The 21,816-nt window shown below is 38.3% G+C and overlaps 1 protein-coding gene across 2 annotated transcripts in view; it reads left to right on the top strand.

Annotated features, from left to right (window-relative positions):
• Osbpl1a (oxysterol binding protein-like 1A) overlaps window positions 1-21,816 on the top strand; it is a 177,167-nt gene that overhangs the window by 108,222 nt on the left and 47,129 nt on the right. For both annotated transcript variants that reach the window (XM_013014929.1, XM_013014931.1), the window contains one exon: window positions 9,444-9,600. In XM_013014929.1, the coding sequence (XP_012870383.1) occupies window positions 9,444-9,600 (157 nt within the window). The remainder of the gene's footprint in view (window positions 1-9,443; window positions 9,601-21,816) is intronic.

The raw sequence follows: 21,816 nt of genomic DNA on the forward strand, positions 1-21,816 counted from the left end.
TTGGTTAAACTTCCAGCTTTGCATCCCTGTCAAGCAATGATTCTAGCATACGCTCCAGGCTCCGGTGTTTGAGCAAGTAAAATTCCAAGACACATTTTCAGAGCTAAATGGTAGAATTGAAGACTGGTTACTTGATAAGAGATATCCATAGACTTTCTATTTATAAGTTAATGTTTCCCCTATTCCTTCCTATTTACTGAAAATTTCCATATAGTCTAGAGTACCTCAAATTCTATGCTCTGTGATAGATAGACTATCATACTTGTTGTCTCCTATAGTTAGGCCACTAGACACTATAAAAACTAGAAATTAGTATATGCTCCTTTCATTCCTTCCCTCCTACAAATCTCATTGCCTAATCTTTTCTTTCTCCCTGTTTCCTGCCATGATATTCACCCCTTTCTTTTGACCCCACAAGTATGATGCTGCCTTGCTCTCCTTTCTAGCCATGCTAGGTAATCTGATCCACATACCTTGTAAATCCTCTGGTCCTGACATGGCAACTCATCTTCTGTTTTCATCTGTCTGAATTGTATATTGTCTTCACATTGTATATCAATAGGTATGCTGGAAAACTGCCCTAGACATAAGCTTATGTTCTAATCTCTGGAATTTATAGGTATTATTGTATTTGTTAAATGAGATTTTTGTGATTTAAAAATTTTGAAAAGAGATCACTGCAAGTTATACAGTTTTTTTTATCAAAATCATAACAAGTATCCTTAGAGAGGTAGAAAGAGATTAGGCAAAAGTTGATATGAAGATGGCAGCAAAGATTGGAATGATGTGGCCATATGTCCAGGAAAACTGACAGCCACCAGAGTTGACAGAGGCACAAAAAGACTATCCTCTGCAGACCAGAGAGTGTGGTCCTGTGAACACTTTTGTTTTGACTAAGTGAAAATGACTTTTAAGCCCTCAAACCTGTGCTAATTACATTACAGTGGCAATGGGAAATGATACATCAAAGCTGTGGGTAAGTCTAAAACAAATCTTAATCACTCCACAAATAGCCACTGACTCCCTATCACCAACAGATTGAAATCCACTCTATCTGATGTGACCCAGTTTAATGCCAAACCTCTAACTATGCTTTTTCTCTCTGACTCTTCTCCTTTCTAGCTCCAGAAGGTAATCTGGCCCATACACCTTGTTCTTTCCAGCCCTGGAATGGCAGGTTTCATCTGTTTTAGGTTCCTGTTTCTTTCCTGGTAAATTATTATGGTAGTCTCTTGGCAGCCACCTTTAGCTCATCTTGATTTTAGTTAGTAATTTATTTTCTGAAAAGTTTTCTTTGGGCTCCTTATATTTGGTGTGTCTGTGTGTGTCTGTGTATGTGTGTATTTGAGCTCCTTATATTTGGTGTGTGTGTGTGTGTGTGTGTGTGTGTGTGTGTGTGTGTGTGTCTGTGTGTGTGTTTCGGCTCCTTATATTTGGGTGTGTGTGTGTCTCCTGGAGCTTGAACTAAGGGCCTGGGTACTATGCCTGAGCTTTTGTGCTCAAGGCTAGCTAGCACTCTACTTCTTGAACCACAGCTCTGTTTTTGGCTTTTTGGTGGTTACTTGGAGGTAAGAGTCTCATGGCCTTTCCTGCATGGGCTGGATTTGAACTGCAATCCTCAGATCTTAGCCTTCTGAGTAGCTAAGATTACAAGTGTGAGCCACTTTTACTTATTTTTTGTTGTTGTTGGTGGTGGTGATGGAGCTTGAACTCTGGGCCACAGCACCACTTCTGGTTTTCTGGTAGTTTATTGGAGATGAGTCTCATGGACTTTCCTGCCTGTGCTGGCTTTGAACCATAATCCTCAGGTCTCAGCCTCCTTAGTAGTTAGGATTATAGGTGTGAGCCACCAGCGCCTAGCTACTTACTTACTTTTTAAGTTTATGCATTTAACTTCAAAGGATGAATAAAAAGTTGGCACTGACATTTTAAGTTGTACCTTGGGTTGCTCTGGGCTTTTTTAGAACATACCTTGTTCATGGAAAACCGTAAAAAAGTTATTATATTGAGCCTGTGAGGTTTCTGGCCATTTCCTGTTACCTTAAGTAACAGGAAGAAGCATAATTTGGACAATATCCATAGTTCCTCCACATTTTATTTCATTGTACTATTTGTTCTCAGGCTACTTTTGAAAGGTCATGCTAGGAAAAAAAAAGAGCTTGTAAGAATTGCTTGTATGTTTATATTGTAAACTTTCTGACCTCTTCCAGCCTTTTAATATAGTAGGAAAAAGTAAAATCAGCATGAGAAAACTTCTTTACTATGAAAGGTACAGTAGAGGCAAGTATCTTCTTAATTCACAGTAATTAGTCATGGCTAACAATTTCAGTGCCATTTTGGTGAGAACTGGAGCTGTGTTAATCACCTTTTGTCACCCTGGTAAAATACCTTAGTAAGTCAGTCTAAAAGAGGACTCATCTGTGTTGGCATATGGTTTCAGAGGTTTCAATTCATAGTCAGGTGGTTACATTGCAAGGGCTCTGTTGTGAGGCATCATGGTGGCAAGGGCATTGGACAAAGGAGGCTGCTTACCTTATGTTGGGCTGAAGCAGAGAGAATGGAAGAGACTGGGGACAAGAAGATACATATTGTAGAGGCAGGTCCCCAGCCACCACTTACTATTTTAAGTTACCTATTTTAAATTGGAACTAACTGTATACCAGGTTTTCCATTTTCCAGCTTTATGGCTTTCTATTTTGTCTATTTATTGTCTCGCATTAGGACTGGAAGACCCTAATCCTGGAAAATAAAAATTTTCCCATCAAAATTTCAGGAAGTAATGTCAATCTGTTTCATAAAATCCCTTACTCTGCTTTTTCAGAGATCAATAAAGTATTCTGAAATTTTTTGACTTGACTTTGCATATTATAAAAACATATATACTTATAAGGGAAAGTACAGTGGGAAATAATAATGAAAGGCTAACATCTGATATTAAGCTACATAGATTGTTAGAATAAGTTTATGTTGCCTCATTTAAAACTGGAAAAGGGGCAGGTGCTGGTGGCTCATGCCTGTAATCCTACTTACTCAGGAGGCTGGGATCTGAAGATCAAGGCTCAAAGCCAGCCTGACAGGAAAGTCTGTGAGATTCTTATCTCCAATTAATCACCAGAAAGCCAGAAGTGGTACTGTGACTCAAGTGATAGAGTGCTTGCCTTGAGCTGAAGAGCAGAGGGATAGCACCTAGGGGAGGAGGAGGAAGGAGGAGGAAGGAGGAAGAGGGAAGGGAGGATGAGAGAATCAAATGTTTTTTCTTCTGTGAGAATATCCTTTCTTTTTCTCCTTTTCAGTGGTATTGAGGTTTGAACTTGGCCTCAAGCTTATCAGACTGCTGCTCTGCAACTTGAGTCTGCTTTTTGCTGGTTATTTTGGAGATGGACTCTAGCTCAGTCTTTTTCTGCCCAATTTGGCTACAAACTATGACCCTTCAGATTAGTAGTTAGGATTAGAGGTGTAACTCCTTGTAGCCTCGCTATCTTAATCATTTTTATACATTGTTATATAACCCTTCATCACCAAGTATGTTAGTCAGCTTTCTGTCACTGTAACAAAGAGTTGAGTTAATCAGCTTACCCATAAAAGATTCATTTTGGCTCACAATTTTGGAGATGTTAGTTGTTATTAGTTGACCCCATGGCTTTTAGGCTTGTGTCAAAATGGCATAACATGCAGGAGCATATACTAAAGCCAAACTATTCATGGCCAGGAAGTGGAAGGCTAGAGTTCCACAATCCCCTTCAATTACCACTCCCAATTACCAGAAGATCTCCCACTAGACCCCACCTCTTAGTTTCTTCTCCCTCCCAGTAGCAGAGCTGAGGACGAGGCCTGTCATAGTTGAGCCTTTCTAGACATTTGGGGCAAGCTCTAGCATCACCCACACTGAAATGCCATATGATTTAAGCACTGATTCCCCGTACTCCTACCTCTTTGGTTTATTATTGTTGTTTTTGGCTTATGTTACTGAAGTATGGATGTTATATCTTAGATTGCTATAAGACAACTCTGTTGCTAGCATATTTGAGGCATGAACCATACTGTTCTCTGTACTTCTAAAGTATGAATATATTGCCAAGTAGCAGTGGATAGTAAATAAGATAAGGCCTGTTTGATAATGGTATGTGTGGAACAAGTGGAAAAGCCTGCTAGGTTTTTTTTTTAATTGTTGTTTATTTTTAATATCAGTCCTGGGGCTCAAATTGAAAGCCTGGGCACTGTCCCTGAGTTTTTTTTTTTTGTTGTTTGTTTTTGTTTTTAACTCAAGGTTAGTGCTCTACCACTTGAGGCACAGCTCCGCTTCTGGGTTTTTCATGATTAATTGGAGATAAAAGTCCTATGACTTTCCTACTCAAGCTGGCTTTAATCCTCAATCTTCAGATCTCAGCCTCCTGATTAGGTAGGATTATAAACATAAGCTGCTGGCACCTGGTTAAGCTTACTATTTTAAGAATGATTATGGAACAGTGCCATACTGGAAATAGATGGGTGTGATTGATGCTAAGAAGGTAGGATCCTTTAAGAATGGTTCACTATTGCCAATAAAATAAGTTTCTAATCTGTTTCATATTGTTTTAGATGTCTCTCTTCATTGTAACAGAAATAACTGAACTTTTGTTTTTAAATTATTGGTTTTTATCTCATATTTTTAAGCCACTAGCTTTTATCTAATGCTTCTGTTGCTGTTGAGGTATGAAAACATATTGATTTACTTCTAGCAAGTATAGAACCTCAATGGCGTATAGTAATATACTACCTCATTCCTATCTTCATTTTATATTCAGTTATGCCACTTCCTGCTTTGAATTTTTACTTCTATAGTCGGTTTTATGACTGAGTCATAGCTTTCTACCCACCCCAACTCTATTCTATGTTGTCTGCTATCTTACTGAGTACTTCTTTGCTTCCTGCACTGGATCATGCTGTTCCCTCTGCCTGCAGCAGTTCCTGTGTTGTAACTCTGTCCTCCTACCCCACTCTTACTCATTGTCAATTTCCTTAGCTCAGTCTGCAGCCACAACCCTTTCCTCATACTTTTCCACTGTAAAATTAACTGATGCTTCCCTTATGGCCCACTGGCCCTATTCAGACTTCTGTGATTGTTCCTAGAAAAAAATGTGCTGAGCTCCAGTTTACTTCTGCTGGACCATGGACAGGGACCAAGATATCATGGTTCTTTCACTCTTATTTGCCTTGCACATGACACGAGGAAGGGAGAAGTGAACTAAGCATGGTAAGATTTGGCAGATGAGTGAAAATGAAGGATGGTTGAATGCGTTGATAATATTCAATGTACATATGTGAAAGTGGAATGAGAGTTGAGAGAGAGAGAAGTGGTGACATTGATCAAGATGTACTGTATTCATAAATTGACATATTGAATTGAAACCTCTTTGTACAAGTACTTAAAGTTAATGAAAAAATACAAACAGGATTAAAATTGAAAAATAGCTCAGGGCCTGAGCACTGTCCATGAGCTTTTTCGCTCAGGGCTAGCATTCTACCACTTTATTTGTTTTTTTGTTTTGTTTTTGGGTCCAGTTGTGGGGCCTGAACTCTGGTTCTGGGCGCTGTCCCTCAGCTCTTCAGCTCAAGGCTAGCACTCTACCACTTGAGCCACAGCGCCACTTCTGGCTTTTTTCTTTTTGCTTATGTGGTGCTGAGGAATCGAACCCAGGGCCTCATGCATGCAAGGCAAGCACTCTACCACTGAGTTACCATCCCAGCCCCACATTCTACCACTTTAAACCACAGTTCCACTTCTGTTTTTTTTGTTGGTTAATTGGAGATAAGAGTCTCACAGGCTTTCCTGGCTGGCTTCAAACTACATTCCTCAGCTCTCAGTTCCTTGAGTAGCTAGAATTACAGGCATGAGCCACCTGTTCTGGCCACTTAATTATCTTTAAGTTGTTGTACAAAGAAGTTGCCATTTAACAAAGCAGTGTATGAATACAATGCATCTTCCTCAGTATCATCCCTTTCCACATTCTCACCCTCACCCCACCCCCATCCCTTCCCTTACTTTTTTGTTGTTGTTGTTGGTGGTCATGGAGCTTGAACTCTAGGCCTGGGTGCTGTCCCTCAGCTCTTCAGCTCAAGACTAGTGCTCTACCACTTGAGCCACGAGCCATTTCTGTTTTCTGGTGGTTTATTGGAGATAAGTGTCTCCTGGACTTTCCTTCCCAGGCTGGCTTTGAACTGTAATCCTCAGATCTCAGCCTCCTTAGTAGGTAGGATTATAGCTTCCCTTACTTTTTTGAATTTTGTAATATATGTATTGGATTCGTGACTGCATTCTCCCTGTCTTTTCCTCTTCATTTCTCTACCCCTTGGCCCCATCCCTCCTATAGCAAGTACCTATTTCCTGGAGTTTATTGTTGGGCTTTTACTTTGCCTTTCTAAGGAATTACAATATTTGAGTTCTACCCTGTTAATCTGTTTGTGACCACTTACATGATAATTCTAGCTTATTTGGGGGAAAAGTCTGTCTTTGCTTCATAGAAACTCTTATAGCCTCTTATTGTTTACTTGCTTGAATCTACACACAAGAAAATGTCTTTTTAGATGGGCTTGTCACTGCTTTATAATTTGTATCTCATAAGCAATATCCTGTGCATAGTAATGTTTCATAAATGCTTGAGTTTTTTGCCTGATTGCCTTTTGATTTTCTGACATCTAAATTATAAACTAAGAAGGCATCATAATACTAATGCAGATAAAGTTGTTTCTGAAGTCTTACTGTTTTCCATATGAAACAAGTTTTAAAATATGGATATGAAAAACTAGGCATGGCTACTTCCCAAGAGTGCTATTACCATCTTCAGGTTTAAGTTTTGCCTCCGTTTTCCCTTGTATCCAACAAGCCCCTTCCCTCCCTCTCACTTTCCTTCTCTCTTTCTTTCTCCTTCCCTCCCTTCCTTTCTCACTTCCTGTGGTGGTACTTGGATTTGAACTCAGGGCTTCATACTTGATAGGCAGACATTCTGTTGCTTAAGCCACAGTTCCAAACTTTCTGCTCAGGTTACTGTTGAGATAATATCTGGATTTTCACTGGGCTAACCTGGATGGTGATTCTTCTTTATACTTCCTGCCATAGCTGAGGTGATAGATGGATTCCACCATGCCCTGCCTTTTCTGTTAAGATGGGGGTCTGGACTGGCTTAGATCTGAATTTTCCTGATTTTGGAATACAGCTTATAGGTGCAAGCCACTGAGCCTAGATATTGGTAGAAATGGGAGAGGGGCTATCTTGAGATCTTTTCCTATTCTGGTTTTGAACCATATTCCTCTGTTTCTTTCTCCCAAATAAGTAAGATCACAGACATGACTCACTAGTACCTGGCCTGCTTTTCAGTTTTTTTGTTTTGTTTTGTTTTTGTTGGTCATGGGGCCTGGACTCTGGGCCTGGGTGCTGTCCCTGAACTCTTCAGTTCAAGGCCAACACTCTACCACTTGAGTCACAGCACCACTTCCAGCTTTTTTTGCTTATGTGGTACTGAGGAATCGAAATCAGGGCCTCAGGCATGCAAGGAAAGTGCTCTACCACTGAGCCACCTTCTCAGCCCCTTGTTTTGTTTTTTTACATTAAATACTGCACTACCTCTCTTGGTATCCTTTCCTGTAACTTGAAGATGAACTGATCCTTTCTCTGTCGTTAGTCCAGGCAGGATAAACAAAGGTGGATTTCATGCTACTCAAAATAGTTAACAGTTTAAAACAGTTTAAAATTTTCTTCCTGAAATTTTTAGCTTAATGTTTTTTAATTTAATGTTGCTTTCTGGAGGCAACTGAAGCCACAGAAAGCAAAACTGGATGAAGAGTGATTACTTGTGTGTTTCTTTATTATGGGGAGTCTAAGAGAGCAAAGCTACAATCTTTCTGCAAATAACTTACATCATTCAAAGGGTCTAACATCAGAACTCAAGGTGTACTATATTGTCCATCCTGTGGTTGTGCAGCTAACACTATGATCCAACAATTGTTTTTCTGAATTAACTCAGTGTGATAACAATAAAGCTCCATGCTTTTCCCTGAATTAAGGAATGAAGGAGAGGGGAAAGAAAGGCCCAAAATTTTCCTGAAAATATCAGCTATAATACATATTTAGCAGATCATTAGCAAATACATTTAAAAAAGTTTGCTTGAATGGGTGTAGAGGTCTTTCCTAGAGTTGAAGACAGATGAGTAGATATCCCGAATGGTTATCCTGAAATTTTGTCCTAATAAAAGTTGAGGCATCATATATCATTCTAGGGAGATTCAGCAATTACGGTTTTGAGCTGAAATGAAGTGTTAAACAAGGAGTCAGAAAACTGGGTTTAGATACTAGCTTGCCAATTCAAAAGCCACGAGATCATTATTACACATTAATACCTCATTGTCCTGCTTCAGCTTACACAGAAGAATCTAGGGGTGTTCAAAGTTGATAAAAAATGTGAAAGATCTTTAAATCTATCATGACTTGTAGAAAAATGAGTCACTGTGTTATTCTCCAACAGGCATATGGCTCCACTCTGAAAACGTAGCCAACGAGGAATGTGGCATTTTCTCCTAAGAATGCCTGACTGATAATTGATACATAGTTGATAGTCTTTGGCTCTTAAAGATTTTTTAAATGTATTACTTTTACTTTTGTTTCTATAGTATTGAATATAATTTAACCTTAAATATAAAATTGTTTCAGGTTTTCTTCTACTATACCTGAATTTTTAATTTTTAATTTTTTGTAAGTTATTCTTAAGATTCTTTGAGAGGGACAATAATAAGAAAATTTGAGGGCTAGGAATGTGGCTTAGTGGTAGAGTGCTTGCCTAGCAGGCATGAAACCCTGGGTTCAATTCCTCAGTACCACATAAACAGTAAAAGGCAGAAGTGGTGCTAGCCTTGAGTAAAAGAAGCTCAGGGACAGTGCTCAGGCCCTGGGTTCTAGCCCCAGGACTGTTTTGGTGTCAATCCTGGGGCTTGAACTCAAGATCTGGGAGCTATCACTGAATTTTTATGCTCAAGGCTAGTGCTCTACTACTTGAGCTACAGCTCAACTTTCAGCTTTTTGGTGGTTAATTGGAGATAAGAGTCTTACAGATGTCTCCTGCCTGGGCTGGTTTGAAGCCTTGATCATTAGACCTTAGCTTCTTAGTAGCTAGGATTATAGGCATAAGCCTCCAACACTGGCATGATTTCTTAATGAATTATACAGTCTTTATAAACTTCTTACTGTATATAAAATTGGTTTAATTGTATAGTGTACCCCTGTCTCAGAAATTCACTTGAGCCTTATTGGGTACAAGTTTTCTAAAATCCCGGAAGAAGTGTGTACTGGATGGATTGTTGAAGGACAAAGCAGGCTGCTAGAGTTTCAAAGCCTACTACATTAAGGGAGATACCCATTGTAGAAGCCTCATACTAAAGTTCAGTTCATTCACTATGAACCTGCTCTTTCACAGATTCTGAGTCCGAGCGGTCCCTGAGTCGATTGGAAGCAGTGACAGCCCACTCCTTTGAAGAGGAAGAAGAACACTTGAACAGTGGAAAACACAGAATGTCTGAAGGAAAAGACTGTGGTGGTGGAGATGCTCTCTCTAATGGCATCAAAAAGCACAGGTAGGATGGCCTTATAGTATTGTTGCTGCCTTAGTGTACAGCAAATTTGAGTTCATAAAGAAATGTGTGCCTTCTATCTACTTTTCTTCCTTGGTTGAGTATTTGTATTGGTATACTGCCTCCTAGATGAGATTTAATATAAGTACTTGTTTCTTTGTCCACTTGAGAAAATGTCATTTTTAAGTATAGGACTGGATGACACAGTCTGGATTTAGCAGCTATGTTTTCAGGGGAATGTTTATTGTTGGCAGTGTAGAAAGTTTATTCAGAACTACCTTTCGAAACTGATGCCGGGTTCCCTTTTCATCATGCATCTTTTATGACTGGCTCCTAATGCTATTTTAGTTCCTAGTCATTTGATCTTATTCTTTTGAATGAATGGTAATATTGCCAGCCTGTTGATATAATTTAGTTAAATTTAAACAAAGACCCATGGTTTGTTGAACACATTTATTTTATACTGTGTAATAACATGAGTAGGTTTTTATTCCCTTGACAGCTTAGCATGCTAGAGATTGTCCCAAATGAATGAGATGTAACAGACACCACAGTTCTTTGGTTTCAGCACAAGTTTAAAGACATACTAGCCTATATATATGATCATATTAGCATAGAAAAATATTTTATAAACTGATACCCATCATGTTGTTTTTGTAAAAATCACATTTTGAGTAAGATATTTCAAAGGGTTAGTTTCCATATAATAAGTCTTTTTGTTTTATATTTGTAAAGTGTATAATACCATGATCCTTACCATACTGATCACAAGTATTTTGGGGACAAAGCATAATTATCACTTCTGATACATATACTTCATCATGTTAATAAAACTGTCTTAGGTTGCATTTTTTCCTTAGAAGATTGAGTTTAATAACTACTTAAACACTTTTCTTTTGTTGCATTAGAAGTTGTCTTCTTGCTTGCTTGATAAGTTTGCCATTACAAACTTGTGGCCAGCAATGAGAGTTTTTCCTAATTCCTTTCTGCAATTACCATCGCTTCCATTGAGTCCAGGACTAAATTTTGTCCAGAATGTGAAATACCTAATAGTAAATGGGGCAGTGTCACCAACCTGTAAAGAGAAGACAACCTTTAACTATTTAGCACATACTTTGTCATCCACTGAGAAGCATGGATGAGATCCTGAACACACAACAGCTAAAAGAAGTATACAAAGGTTGATAAAATTACTGAAATATCAAAATGTGCACTATGGAGCAGAAACTATCATGGGTTGTGGCTGGAGAGACTTTTCTGTAGCTTTTCAGGGTCCAGCATTCCTTTTGCATGCATACAGTAATCATTGTAGTAACCATTTTATATTTTGCATACATAGTTATACCATAGTCATATATTTTGTCTTAGTCAGACACATGAATGTGATACTTGATATTGTTTCATGCATAAAATCAAGATAAGTAACTGAGGAAGAAATTGGATAGTGACCTACCCAGCAAATTTAACTTTCTAAAAAGAGATACTTTGTGTGCAGTTGCTCACATCTGTTAATACCACCAGCTACTTAGGTGTCAGAGATCAGAAGGAACAGGCCAGCCCAATCAAAAAGCCATAAGATCCAAAGACTGTTTGCAAGACAAAAATTGAAGGAATGAATTTGAGGCCATCCTCAACAAACAAAAACATTTTCAAGACTCCATGCACCTGTCAACTCAGCAACCTAGGGAAACACAAATAGGATCACAGTCCTGGTCAGCCCAGGAATAAAATCACCAATACAAAAAGGGCTGTGATTTAGAAATAAAATTGTCACCCTCTACAAATGTTTGTCTGTATAGAAAGCCTGTGATAGCCATAGAAAAATTACTAGATTTAGACTGTTTGGCTTTCAACAAAAATACATTTCTATGTGTCATCAACATACAGAAATTGTAATTTAAACTGGAGAAAGGAACTATTAGAGCAACTATTAAAACCACATACGTAGAAAAAAGTCTTAGAAAAAAAAACACAGCAAAACAAAGGAAACTAAACAAACCAAATATAGAGGGAAAAGGGTAATAATGAAACTTGCTAGAAAGGAAAACTCACTGTCATAAAGGCATCCTTGCCACATTGATCAGTAGATTCAATGTAATTTTAGTTAAAATCATACCATCTTTCTCCTTGGAGGTTGAGAATGGGATTCTGAAGTACAAAGGGCCTTGAAGAACTGAGACCAGGAACCAGATCAGATCAAAGAGTGATTGATGTTTTTCTTACCAAATGCAAGGTTGATGACAAATCTTTACTTCAAATTTGTCTTGGAGATTAACTCATACAGTAGAGAAAGGAAAGAAAAGCCCTGAAAGACTCACACATGAAAGGACAATCTGGTACATGCAATAAACCAAATAGTAGATTCGTGAGAGACAGAATGGATGGTTTGGTAAATGATGCCACACAGAGATGGAAATGACCATTTTCAAATACAGTGCCTCCTTCATATATCCTTGCATTCAAGCTACACAAATTGAAAGTAATTAAAAACAATTCAACATTGTTTAAATGGCATTTGCATTATATTAGGTAATATAGCATTTAAAGTATACAGGAAAATATGTATGGCTTATATGCAAATACCACACTATTTTATATAAGTGACTCAATCATCCTGAATTTTGGTACCCAGTGGTGGTCTTAAAACCAGTTCCCTGAAGATACTAGGGGACAAATGAATGGACAAATCTGGATGAATCAAATACCACCTATGTATGAATGGGTGAGACTTCAATAGTCAATTCTTTTAGAAGAAAGTATCTTTATAATTTTGATGGGAAAAGAATTCTTACAACAGGGCTGGGAAGGTGGCTCAGTGGTAGAGCGCTTGCCTTGAATGCCTGAGGCCCTGGGTTCGATTCCTCAGCACCACATAAGCAAAAAGAAAAAAGCCGGAAGTGGCGCTGTGGCTCAAGTGGTAGAGCGCTAGCCTTGAGCTGAAGAGCTGAGGGACAGCGCCCAGGCCCAGAGTTCAGGCCCCACAACTGGACCCCCCCCCCAAAAAAAAAGAATTCTTACAACAGAACTAAGATAGGAACTGTTTTATCATCTGATTTGAATTAACTTGCATTTGATATATTGACTTCAATAAGGGTAAAATGGTAGATTATAGCTGGTTGTTTAGCTTTATTCACCATTCAAAACAGCTTTAGATTTGAATTCTTAGGTATCTGAAAGGACTGAAATAATAGGTATAGTATATGTAAAGTTAATGCAAGAAATATACAGGCAAGTTCAAGTCAAAGACCTTGAAAATACAAGTGAAGGCAGTATCTTTGAAGAAGGATGAGTATATTGATGAAGTGTTATTAGTGGTAAATGAAAATTATTCAACTCTGAATATATTTGATCACTGGAATAAAACCACTTTGGTTTTGAAATTTCCCTTTCTACACATGTAAACAAATGGTCTGAACTCAGACTGCTAAGATCAGGAAATAGAGTTGTAACACTCTGTCAGAAGGTAGTGATTCCCTGTCATGTAGTGACCCAGACACTTAGCTATTACTGATTGCTGGCAGACTCAGGAGTTATGAGGGCTCACTGCCAAATTTGCATACAGACCTCTGAGTTCCCTATGTGGAACAGTGGTTCCAAAGACACCAAATTCATGATCTCATGCAGTACCACTGCCTTCCCCAAGGTATTTAGCATGCTTTGAAGGCAGAGGGTTACATTGAAAAGAAACACTATTGTTAGAAGCTCACACAGCTGAGACTTAGGGTTGACCAGACAAAATCCTGTCTCACCAACCCAAGAGAGGAACACTAGAAACAGGCAGAGTGAAGAGGAGCAACAGAGAAAGAAGATCCTTTAGCAGATGTAGAGGTTGGAACAGGAGTATAGGCAGATAATTGTCAGTCAGGAAACTGGAGTCTATCCTCAAAGGCCAGTGCAGATTGGATACCTGGAAGAGATTGGCAAATTGGATGACAATACCTGAGGCAAAGGACTAAAGTTTAGTAGGCTACTCAGATTATAGGATACTCATCTTTCCTACAGAAATATATTCAGAGAGCTTTCCACAAATATGGGGTTCCACCAGACAGAAGAGGCTAATCATCCAGTAAAAAAAATTGAGATCTAAAGATCTCAATTGGAAATCTGTGGCTCATGTCTTTAATATTATCTACTCAGGAGGCAGATAGCTGGAGGATCAAGATTCAAAGCCAGTTTGGGGAGAAAATTTTGTGAGTCTCTACTTCTAGAATAACCAGAAAAAAGCCAAGCTGTTGTATGGCTCAAGTGGTAGCATGACAGTTAACAAGCAAGCTAAGCAAAGATACTACCAATATGACAAAAAAAAATTTAAATTGGCAGGCCATAGGATCACCTTGATTATGTTAGGAAGAAGCCAAAATATAAGGCTATTTCATATTTTTTTTTAAAAAAACGATAATTACTTTTTCTTTTTTTTTTTTTTTTGGTCGGTCCTGGAGCCTGAACTCTGGGCCTGAGCGCTGTCCTTCAGCTCTTCAGCTCAACACTAGCGCTCTACCACTTGAGCCACAGTACCACTTCTGGCTTTTTCTGTTTATGTGGTCCTGAGGAATCAAACCCAGGGCCTCATGCATGCAAGGCAAGCACTCTACCACTGAGCCGCCTTCCCAGCCCCGATAATTGCTTTTATAAGCCTGGGTTGGGTTACTACCAGAAATGACTCCAGGAAAACTGGGATATTTTTTTTCTTTTTTTGGGGGGAGGGGGTCAGTTATGGGGCTTGACCTCTGGGCCTGGGAGCTGTCCCTGGGCTCTTCAGCTAAAACTGGGATGATTTTCCATAGAACTTTGGCTCCTGTTCCTTTGGCAACAAGAGCTCCGGGTCCTGTAAGCTCACTTCCTTCATCTGGTCCTTAGTCCCAAGATAACCTCCTAGAGCCCTGAGGCTCTTTTAAACACAGTTTGTAAAAAATGTTTTTATGTGTAGGGTATCATCTTTTAAGTTTATTATGGAAAACTTCAAACATGCCTACAAGAAGAAAAAAATAATACAATGAACTTTTTACAAAAGTTCGTTTCGTTTCAGCATTTACACTAAGTGACCAACTTTATAAACCTCCTCATTTCTATCTCCTATAATTTTTAAAACAAATTGGTTGTATTTATGTGTTTTTCAAAGAAAAGCTGTCTTCCCTCCCACCATCACTCCTCAGTAACCAAGGTTTGAATTTAGGGTTTCATACTTGTCTGGCTTGCTTGCTTGTTTGGGTTTTTGTTGTTAATTTTAGAGATGAATGTTTCAGACTTTTTTTACCCTTGACTGGCTTAGAACCATGATCCTCCAGATCTTGGCCTCCAGAGTAGCTAGGATTGTAGGTATAAGCTATCAGCACCCAAGTCAAAGCTTTTTATTTTTATTTTTTTTTGTACCAGTATTGGGACTTGAATTCTGGGAGCTAAACCTGAGCTTTTTTGCTCAAGACCAGAATTTTACCACTTGAGCCACAGCTCCACTTCCAGCTTTTTGGGTGGTTAATTGAAAATGACTCTCACAGACTTTCCTACCCAGGCTAGCTTCCAACCATAATCCTCAGATGAGTTTCTTGAGTAGATAGGATTACAGGCATGAGCCACCAGTGCCCTGATGAATTCAAAACTTTTTAATTAATTAATTAATTAAAATATTTATACAAAAATATGTGCAGTAATGTATATGCTATTACTAAATGGAGCTAATTATCATATACATATACATATATACCTATATTCCTGTCCTGAAAGCACTGAAAATCTGCTTAGTGATTTTTTTAAACATGTAGCATCTTACAATATACTATGATCATCATGTTGTACAATAGATCTCTTCAACTTAGTCTTCCTAACATGTGAAGTGATTCATGAATTTGTATGTCACCCATGTGTAGATTAGAACTACACTAATCTTCTTTGTATTATTCCACTTAGTTCATCTTTAAATTTAGTATGTATTTCTAAAACAGTGAGACTGACTGTTCTCCAAAATAAATAATAATTTCCTTATTACCTCAAATATTTAGTATTCAAAGTTTTTTTCTTATAAATGTCTCTCAGTAATTGGAACTAAAATGTATTTTAATAATTATGATCCAGAAGTTTTATATATTATATTTGGCTTATAATCTGACTCTCTGGATTTCCTCTTACCCCATTTTTTTCTTGTCAATATTTTAAAAAGCTGGTTATTTGTCCTGTAGAATCTCTACAGTCTAGTTCTGGCTACTTGAATTCCTAAATGTCACAACATCATCTTTTGCCTCTTAATTTCCTTTAAACTTAAGGCTATAAATAAGAAGCTAGACTAGATTTAGTTTTGAATCCTTTTGCCATACTAGACTTTGTAGATAGATACATCATAGGTGTATCCCCAGCTTCGTCAAGCATAAGGCAGTTGCTGTCTGTTTTGTATTTCTTTCTTGTGTCAAGATTGATTCCTAGATGTAGGTGTCTGACTCTTCCAGGTGGAGTTCTCTGATAGCATTTCACTTAATGATTTAGCAGCATTATATCCTTACTTTTTAGAATCTACAATCTACAATGTACTTCACTTAATATGATTTTTTCCAAGTCTTTCCATTTCCTAACAAATGGGGCAGTGTCATTCTTTCTAATGGAAGCATAGGATTCTAATATATATCACATCTTCTTGATCCATTTACATACTGAGGGGCATCTGGGTTGGTTCCATATCTTAGCTATGGTGAATAATGCTACGATAAACATAGTTATGCTGGTAGCTTTAGTAGCTTTACTTCATTCAGCTTTACTTCATTTAACTTTACTTCAATTCAGCTTTCTTAAACTTCTACATTTATTATTTGGAATTTTTCTATAAAAAAGCCTCCAGTTTTTCTCTACAAAACTATATGTATATTGGTTTCCTAAACATGTTTGAAAGTTCAAGTTGTTTAAATCTTTCTCTCTTCCCCCCCTTCCCCCTCTCTCTCTCTCCCTCCTCCTCCTTTCCCCCTCTCCCTTCTCCTTTTCCTCTCTCCCCCTCCCTCCTTCCCAGGCCTGGAGCTGGACTCAGCTTCTTTTTGATCAAGGTTAAGACTCTACCACTTGAGCCACAGGGGCCACTTCTGGCTTTTTCTGTTTATGTGGTACTGAGGAATTCAACCCAGAGCTTCATAAATTTCTTAACACTTAGTGGCGCTGTAGCTCAAGTGGTAGAGTGCTCGCCTTGAGCTGAAGAGCTGAGGGACAGCGCCCAGGCCCAGAGTTCAAGCCCCACGACCGACCAAAAGAAAAAATTTCTTAACACTTATTCATCCCTCTGTTAGTTTCTGTGTCTGACAGGATCCAAACTGGTCTTTCTGGATTTTTTTAAATATATTTTTTCTTGTAAAAATATTGAACAGAGGGGTTACAGTTACATGAGTAAGGTGATGAGTACATTTCCCATCCAATATTGTTATCTCCTCTTTTGTTTTTCCCTACTATCCCTTCCCTCACCACTTCCCCAACTCCTCCCTCCCCCCTCCCCCATCCCTAAAGTTGTAAAGTTAGTTTTCAACATAGTGTCTCATCTCATTGTTACAGTGGGTCAACTGTACCCTTATTTCAGCACTTTGTTATTTCTCTTCCCTTCCCCAAATTAGAAAAATGTATATACAAGATGCATGGCACCAGAATCAAATACAGTGAAAACAGGGGTTATACCATGGGGGAAGATGCTTAGCATCATCTTATATGGTCATATTACATAGCTTTTGATCTTTTCTGCTTGTCCTAGACTTATACTAGTTACTGCAAATAAGGGAAACCATGGGACCTATGTTTCTTTGGGCCTGGTTTACTTCACTTACTATGATTTTTTCCAAGTCTTTCCATTTCCTAGCAAATTGGGCAGTGTCATTCTTTCTAATGGAAGCATAGGATCCTATTATATCTATAGCTGTATCTATATCTATATATACCACATCTAATTGATCCATTCATCTACTGAGGGGCATCTGGGTTAGTTCCATATCTTAGCTATGGTGAATAATGCTGCAATAAACATAGTTGTGCTGGTAGCTTTAGTATAGCTTTGTTTGTGATCGGTTGGGTAAATGCCCAAAAGTGGGATTGTTGGGTCATAGAGGAGCTCTATGTGTAGTCTTTTGAGGAACCTCCATACTGCTCTCCAAAGTGTTTGAACAAATTTACACTTCCACTAACAATGCAGTAAGGTTCACTATTAGCCACATCCACCTCCAGAATTTGTTGTTACTAGATTTCTTGATTATAGCCATTCTAATTGGGGTGAGGTGGAATCTCAATGTTGTCTTGGTTTGCATTTCTTGTGTCTATTGGCCATTCTTATTTCCTCTTCAGAAAAGTTTCCCCTTAAGTCTTTAGCCCACTTAGTAAGTGTGCATTTGTTTCTTTGAGGATTGTTGTTGGGGTATTTAATTTTTTGAGTTCTAAGTATATTTTAGATATGAGACCCTTGTCCATTGTATGGCTAGTGAAGATCTTCTCCCAATCCATGGGCTTTCTATTGATCTTGCTAGCTATGTCCTTTGCCATGCAGAAGCTCTGCAGTTTCATGCAATCCCATTTGTCCAACCCATCTTTGATTTGTTGTGTTTCTCGATCTTTATTAAGAGAATTTCGGTCTGTGCCAAGGAGCCCTAGAGTTTCTCCTGTTCCTTCCCGTAATGTTTTCAGGGTGTCTGCTTTTATTTCAAGGTCTTTGATCCATTTGGAGTTGATTCTGGTGCAGGGTGATATATACGGATCTAGCTTTAGTTTTCTATAAGTATTTAACCAGTTTTGCCAGACCATTTACTGAAGGAGGCTATCTTTCTTCAATTCTATTTTTTTAGCTCCCTTATTGAAGATTGGGTGGCTATAGTTCTGTGGGCTCATTTCTGGGACTTCAGTTCTATTCCAGATCCTCAGGTCTATTCTTGTGTCAGTACCAAGCTGTTTGATTGCTATGGCTTTGTAGTAGAGTTTAAAATTTGGTATTGATATTCCTCCAGCACTGTTCTTTCTGCTAAGGATTGTTTTGGCTATTGGGTGTCTTTTATTGTTCCATATGAGTTTTTGGGTTGCTTCAATTTCATTGAAGAATGAAGTTAGGATATTGATAGGTATTGCATTGAATTTGTAGATAGCCTTTGTCAGTGTAGCTATTTTCATGATGTTATTCCTCCCAATCCAGAAGCATGGAAGGTTGTTCCACTTCCTTATTTCTACTTTAATTTCTGTTTTCAGGTTTTAAAGTTTTCATCATAGAGGTCCTTCACTCCTTTAGTTAACTCCTAGGTATTTTTATTTTTTTGTGGGGCTATTACTAAAGGAGTAGCTTTCCTGATTTCAGTCGTGCTTTTCTCATTGTTGCCATACATAAAAGCCATTGATTTTTGAGGGTTAATTTTATACCCTGCTACTTTGCCAAAGTTTGCCAAAGTTTCAAATCAGCTCAAGGAACTTGGGAGTGGAGTCCATGGGGTTTTTTAAATACAAGATCATGTCATCTGCAGAGAGGGAGAGTTTTACTTCATCTTTCCCTGTTTGGATCCACTTTATGTTTGTATCTTGTCATATTGCTGTAGCTAGGCATTCTATTACTAAACTGAAGAGAAGTGGAGAGAGTGGACATCCTTGTCTCATTTCTGAGTTTAGAGGAAATGGCTTTAGCTTTTTGCCATTAAGTATAATGCTGGCTGTAGATTTGTCATACATAGCCTTCATTATGTTGAGGAATGTTCCATGGATTCCTAGTTTTTCCAGAGCTTTCATCATAAAAGGGGTGGTGGATCTTGTCAAATGTTTTTTCTGCATCTATTAAGATAATTGTGGTTCTTATCCTTGCTCTTGTTGATGTAATGAATTATATTAAGTGAGTTGCCTTGCATCCCTGAAATGAATCCTGTTTGATCGTTGTGAATTTTGGGGGGGGGGCAGGTCTGGTCATGGGATCTGAACTCTGGGCCTGGACGCTGTCCCTCAGCTCTTCAGCTCAAGGCTAGCACTCTACCACTTGAGCCACAGCACCAGTTCCGGCTTTTTTCTTTTTGCTTATGTGGTGCTAAGGAATCAAACCCAGGGCCTCAGGCATGCAAGGCAAGCGCTCTACCACTGAGCCACCTTCCCAGCCCTGATTTTTTTTTTTTTGATGAGTTGCTGAAGTCGATTGGCCAAGATTTTGTTGAAAAGTTTTGCATTGATAGTCATCAAAGAAATGGGTCTATATTTCTCTTTCTTTGATGAATCCCTGCCTGGTTTTGGGATGAGGGTTATGATTGCTTCATAGAGGTTAGTAGTGAACTTTCAGTTTCAGTTTCATTGAAGAGTTGAAGTACTGGTTTTTCTGTTTTTTTAAGAGTAATTTGTATATAGTATCCTTACACTGTCCCAGAGAGCTAGCTTAGTTTCTGATAGGAAGATATGTTTTATACTTACCTGTTTCCTGCCTCAGACCTAGAAACAGCTGTGTCTATAAAGAACCCTATTTCATTTTAATGGAAATGTATTTAGAAGTAAAAATCTGAGTGGTGACTAAGCTCAGTACCATGGTGTTGGCCACAGTTATTTAGTTCTTCACATGAAAGACAACTGATTCCCCTCCAAACTGTTTTTTTTTTCAATTTATTTTTAAAAACCAGACTGTATAAAATATACTGTGCAACTTTGCTTCCTTTTTTTCATATAGCAATATAGGTCTTTTGGATTTTTTGATGAATATTGCTTATAATTGTATTGTTATTGTTATTATTATTATACAATTCTTTTGTTTTGTTTGTTTTATTCAAGTTCTGGGTATTGAACTCAGGGCCTGTCCACTGTCTCTAAGTTTTTTTGCTTATGGCTAGTGCTCTACAACTTGACCCACTAATTCACCTCTGACTTCTTCTTAGAAATTTGTTAGAGATAAGAGTCTCATAGACTCACTGGAGAAAAGACTTTCACAGACTCTTAAGAGTCTCATCTTGCCCAGTCTGACTTCAAACTGAGATCCTCAGATCTCTGCCTCCTGATTAGCTAGGCTTACAAGGCATGAGCCATCAACACCTATTCTATAAGTCTTAAAAAATGCTGGGATTGGTGGTTAATGCCTATAATCCCAGCTACTCAAGAGGCAGATTGAGTAGGCAGGGTCATAATTCAAGAACAGACCAGATAAAAAGTTAGAAAGACCCCCATATCAGCTAATTTTTTTAGGCCTGGTGGCATGTAACTGTCCTCCTACCTATGTGAGAGGCCATCACAGAGAAAGTCATAGTCTAGGCCAGCCTGGACAAAAACAAAACAAACCCAACCCAGGAGACTCTAAACAGAAAAATGACTTGAGCAAAAAAGCCCGAGGGTGTAGCTCAAGTGGCAGAGTACCTGCCTAACAAGTTTGAGGTCCTGAGTTAAAACTCTAGTATGGCAAAAAAAAAAAAAAAGCAAAAAGAACTATTATATATAAAAATAGAATAGATTTTGGAAGTTACTCTTGTCCTTTGAAAGTGGAATTTGGGAAAGGTAGCTGAGATGAAATTATTTTGATCTTAGAATAACACTTTTTTGTTGTTTTTTCGTAAGTGTGAAATAAAAATTGTCTCCATATTTAGAAGCATATAGGTCTTACTTCCCATTATATTTTTCAGGCTGTTTGGTAGTATAGTTAAGTTGAAACTTGGTTTTCTTTCTGTGGAGAGTATCAGTGTGGCTGGGCTCCAAAGGCGGGTTGTAAAGTTACTCTATCACAAGTGTAAACAAGAGGTGATGAGAGGCCAGGCATGAAGCTCTGCTACTCACTCCTTGGTCCCTTGACATTACTTTGCTTTGTGCTGAAGTCTCATTATTTTCACCTTTTTATTCTTAGACGTTGTTGATCACTTAGGTAAATATACAGTTTCTATTTCAAGTTTGTTTTATAAACACTTTAAAACCATCAGAGTGTCAAATTTATTCTTAATATCTTTAACCTGTTTGAAGATATTTCCCTCCCCCACCCTAGCTTTCACAGGCCAGAGGTTTTTAAAAGCTTTGAGTACAGAATTTGAACTCTAAGAAATACCTTTCAGTGTAATCTTCGAGTGGTTTGCTTTACCTTGCTTACTTTGACCCCATTTTACAAAAAGTCATGGACTGGACCTCTTTGGATAATCTCTGGGATCTCTGGATTGAAGTGTGTTGTCTCTTTCCTTTTGGAACTGTGCCAATCTAAATTTTGCCTGGAGGAGAATACTGCCTCAAGGGACTTGCTTTTCTTTGGTATTGTTTTCTTTGCTTGTTAGCACTGGTAGAATTTTCTTCTTT

The sequence above is a fragment of the Dipodomys ordii genome, unplaced genomic scaffold (assembly GCF_000151885.1).
Source record: "Dipodomys ordii isolate 6190 unplaced genomic scaffold, Dord_2.0 Scaffold25, whole genome shotgun sequence".
In the NCBI taxonomy this organism is placed as follows: Eukaryota; Metazoa; Chordata; class Mammalia; order Rodentia; family Heteromyidae; genus Dipodomys; species Dipodomys ordii.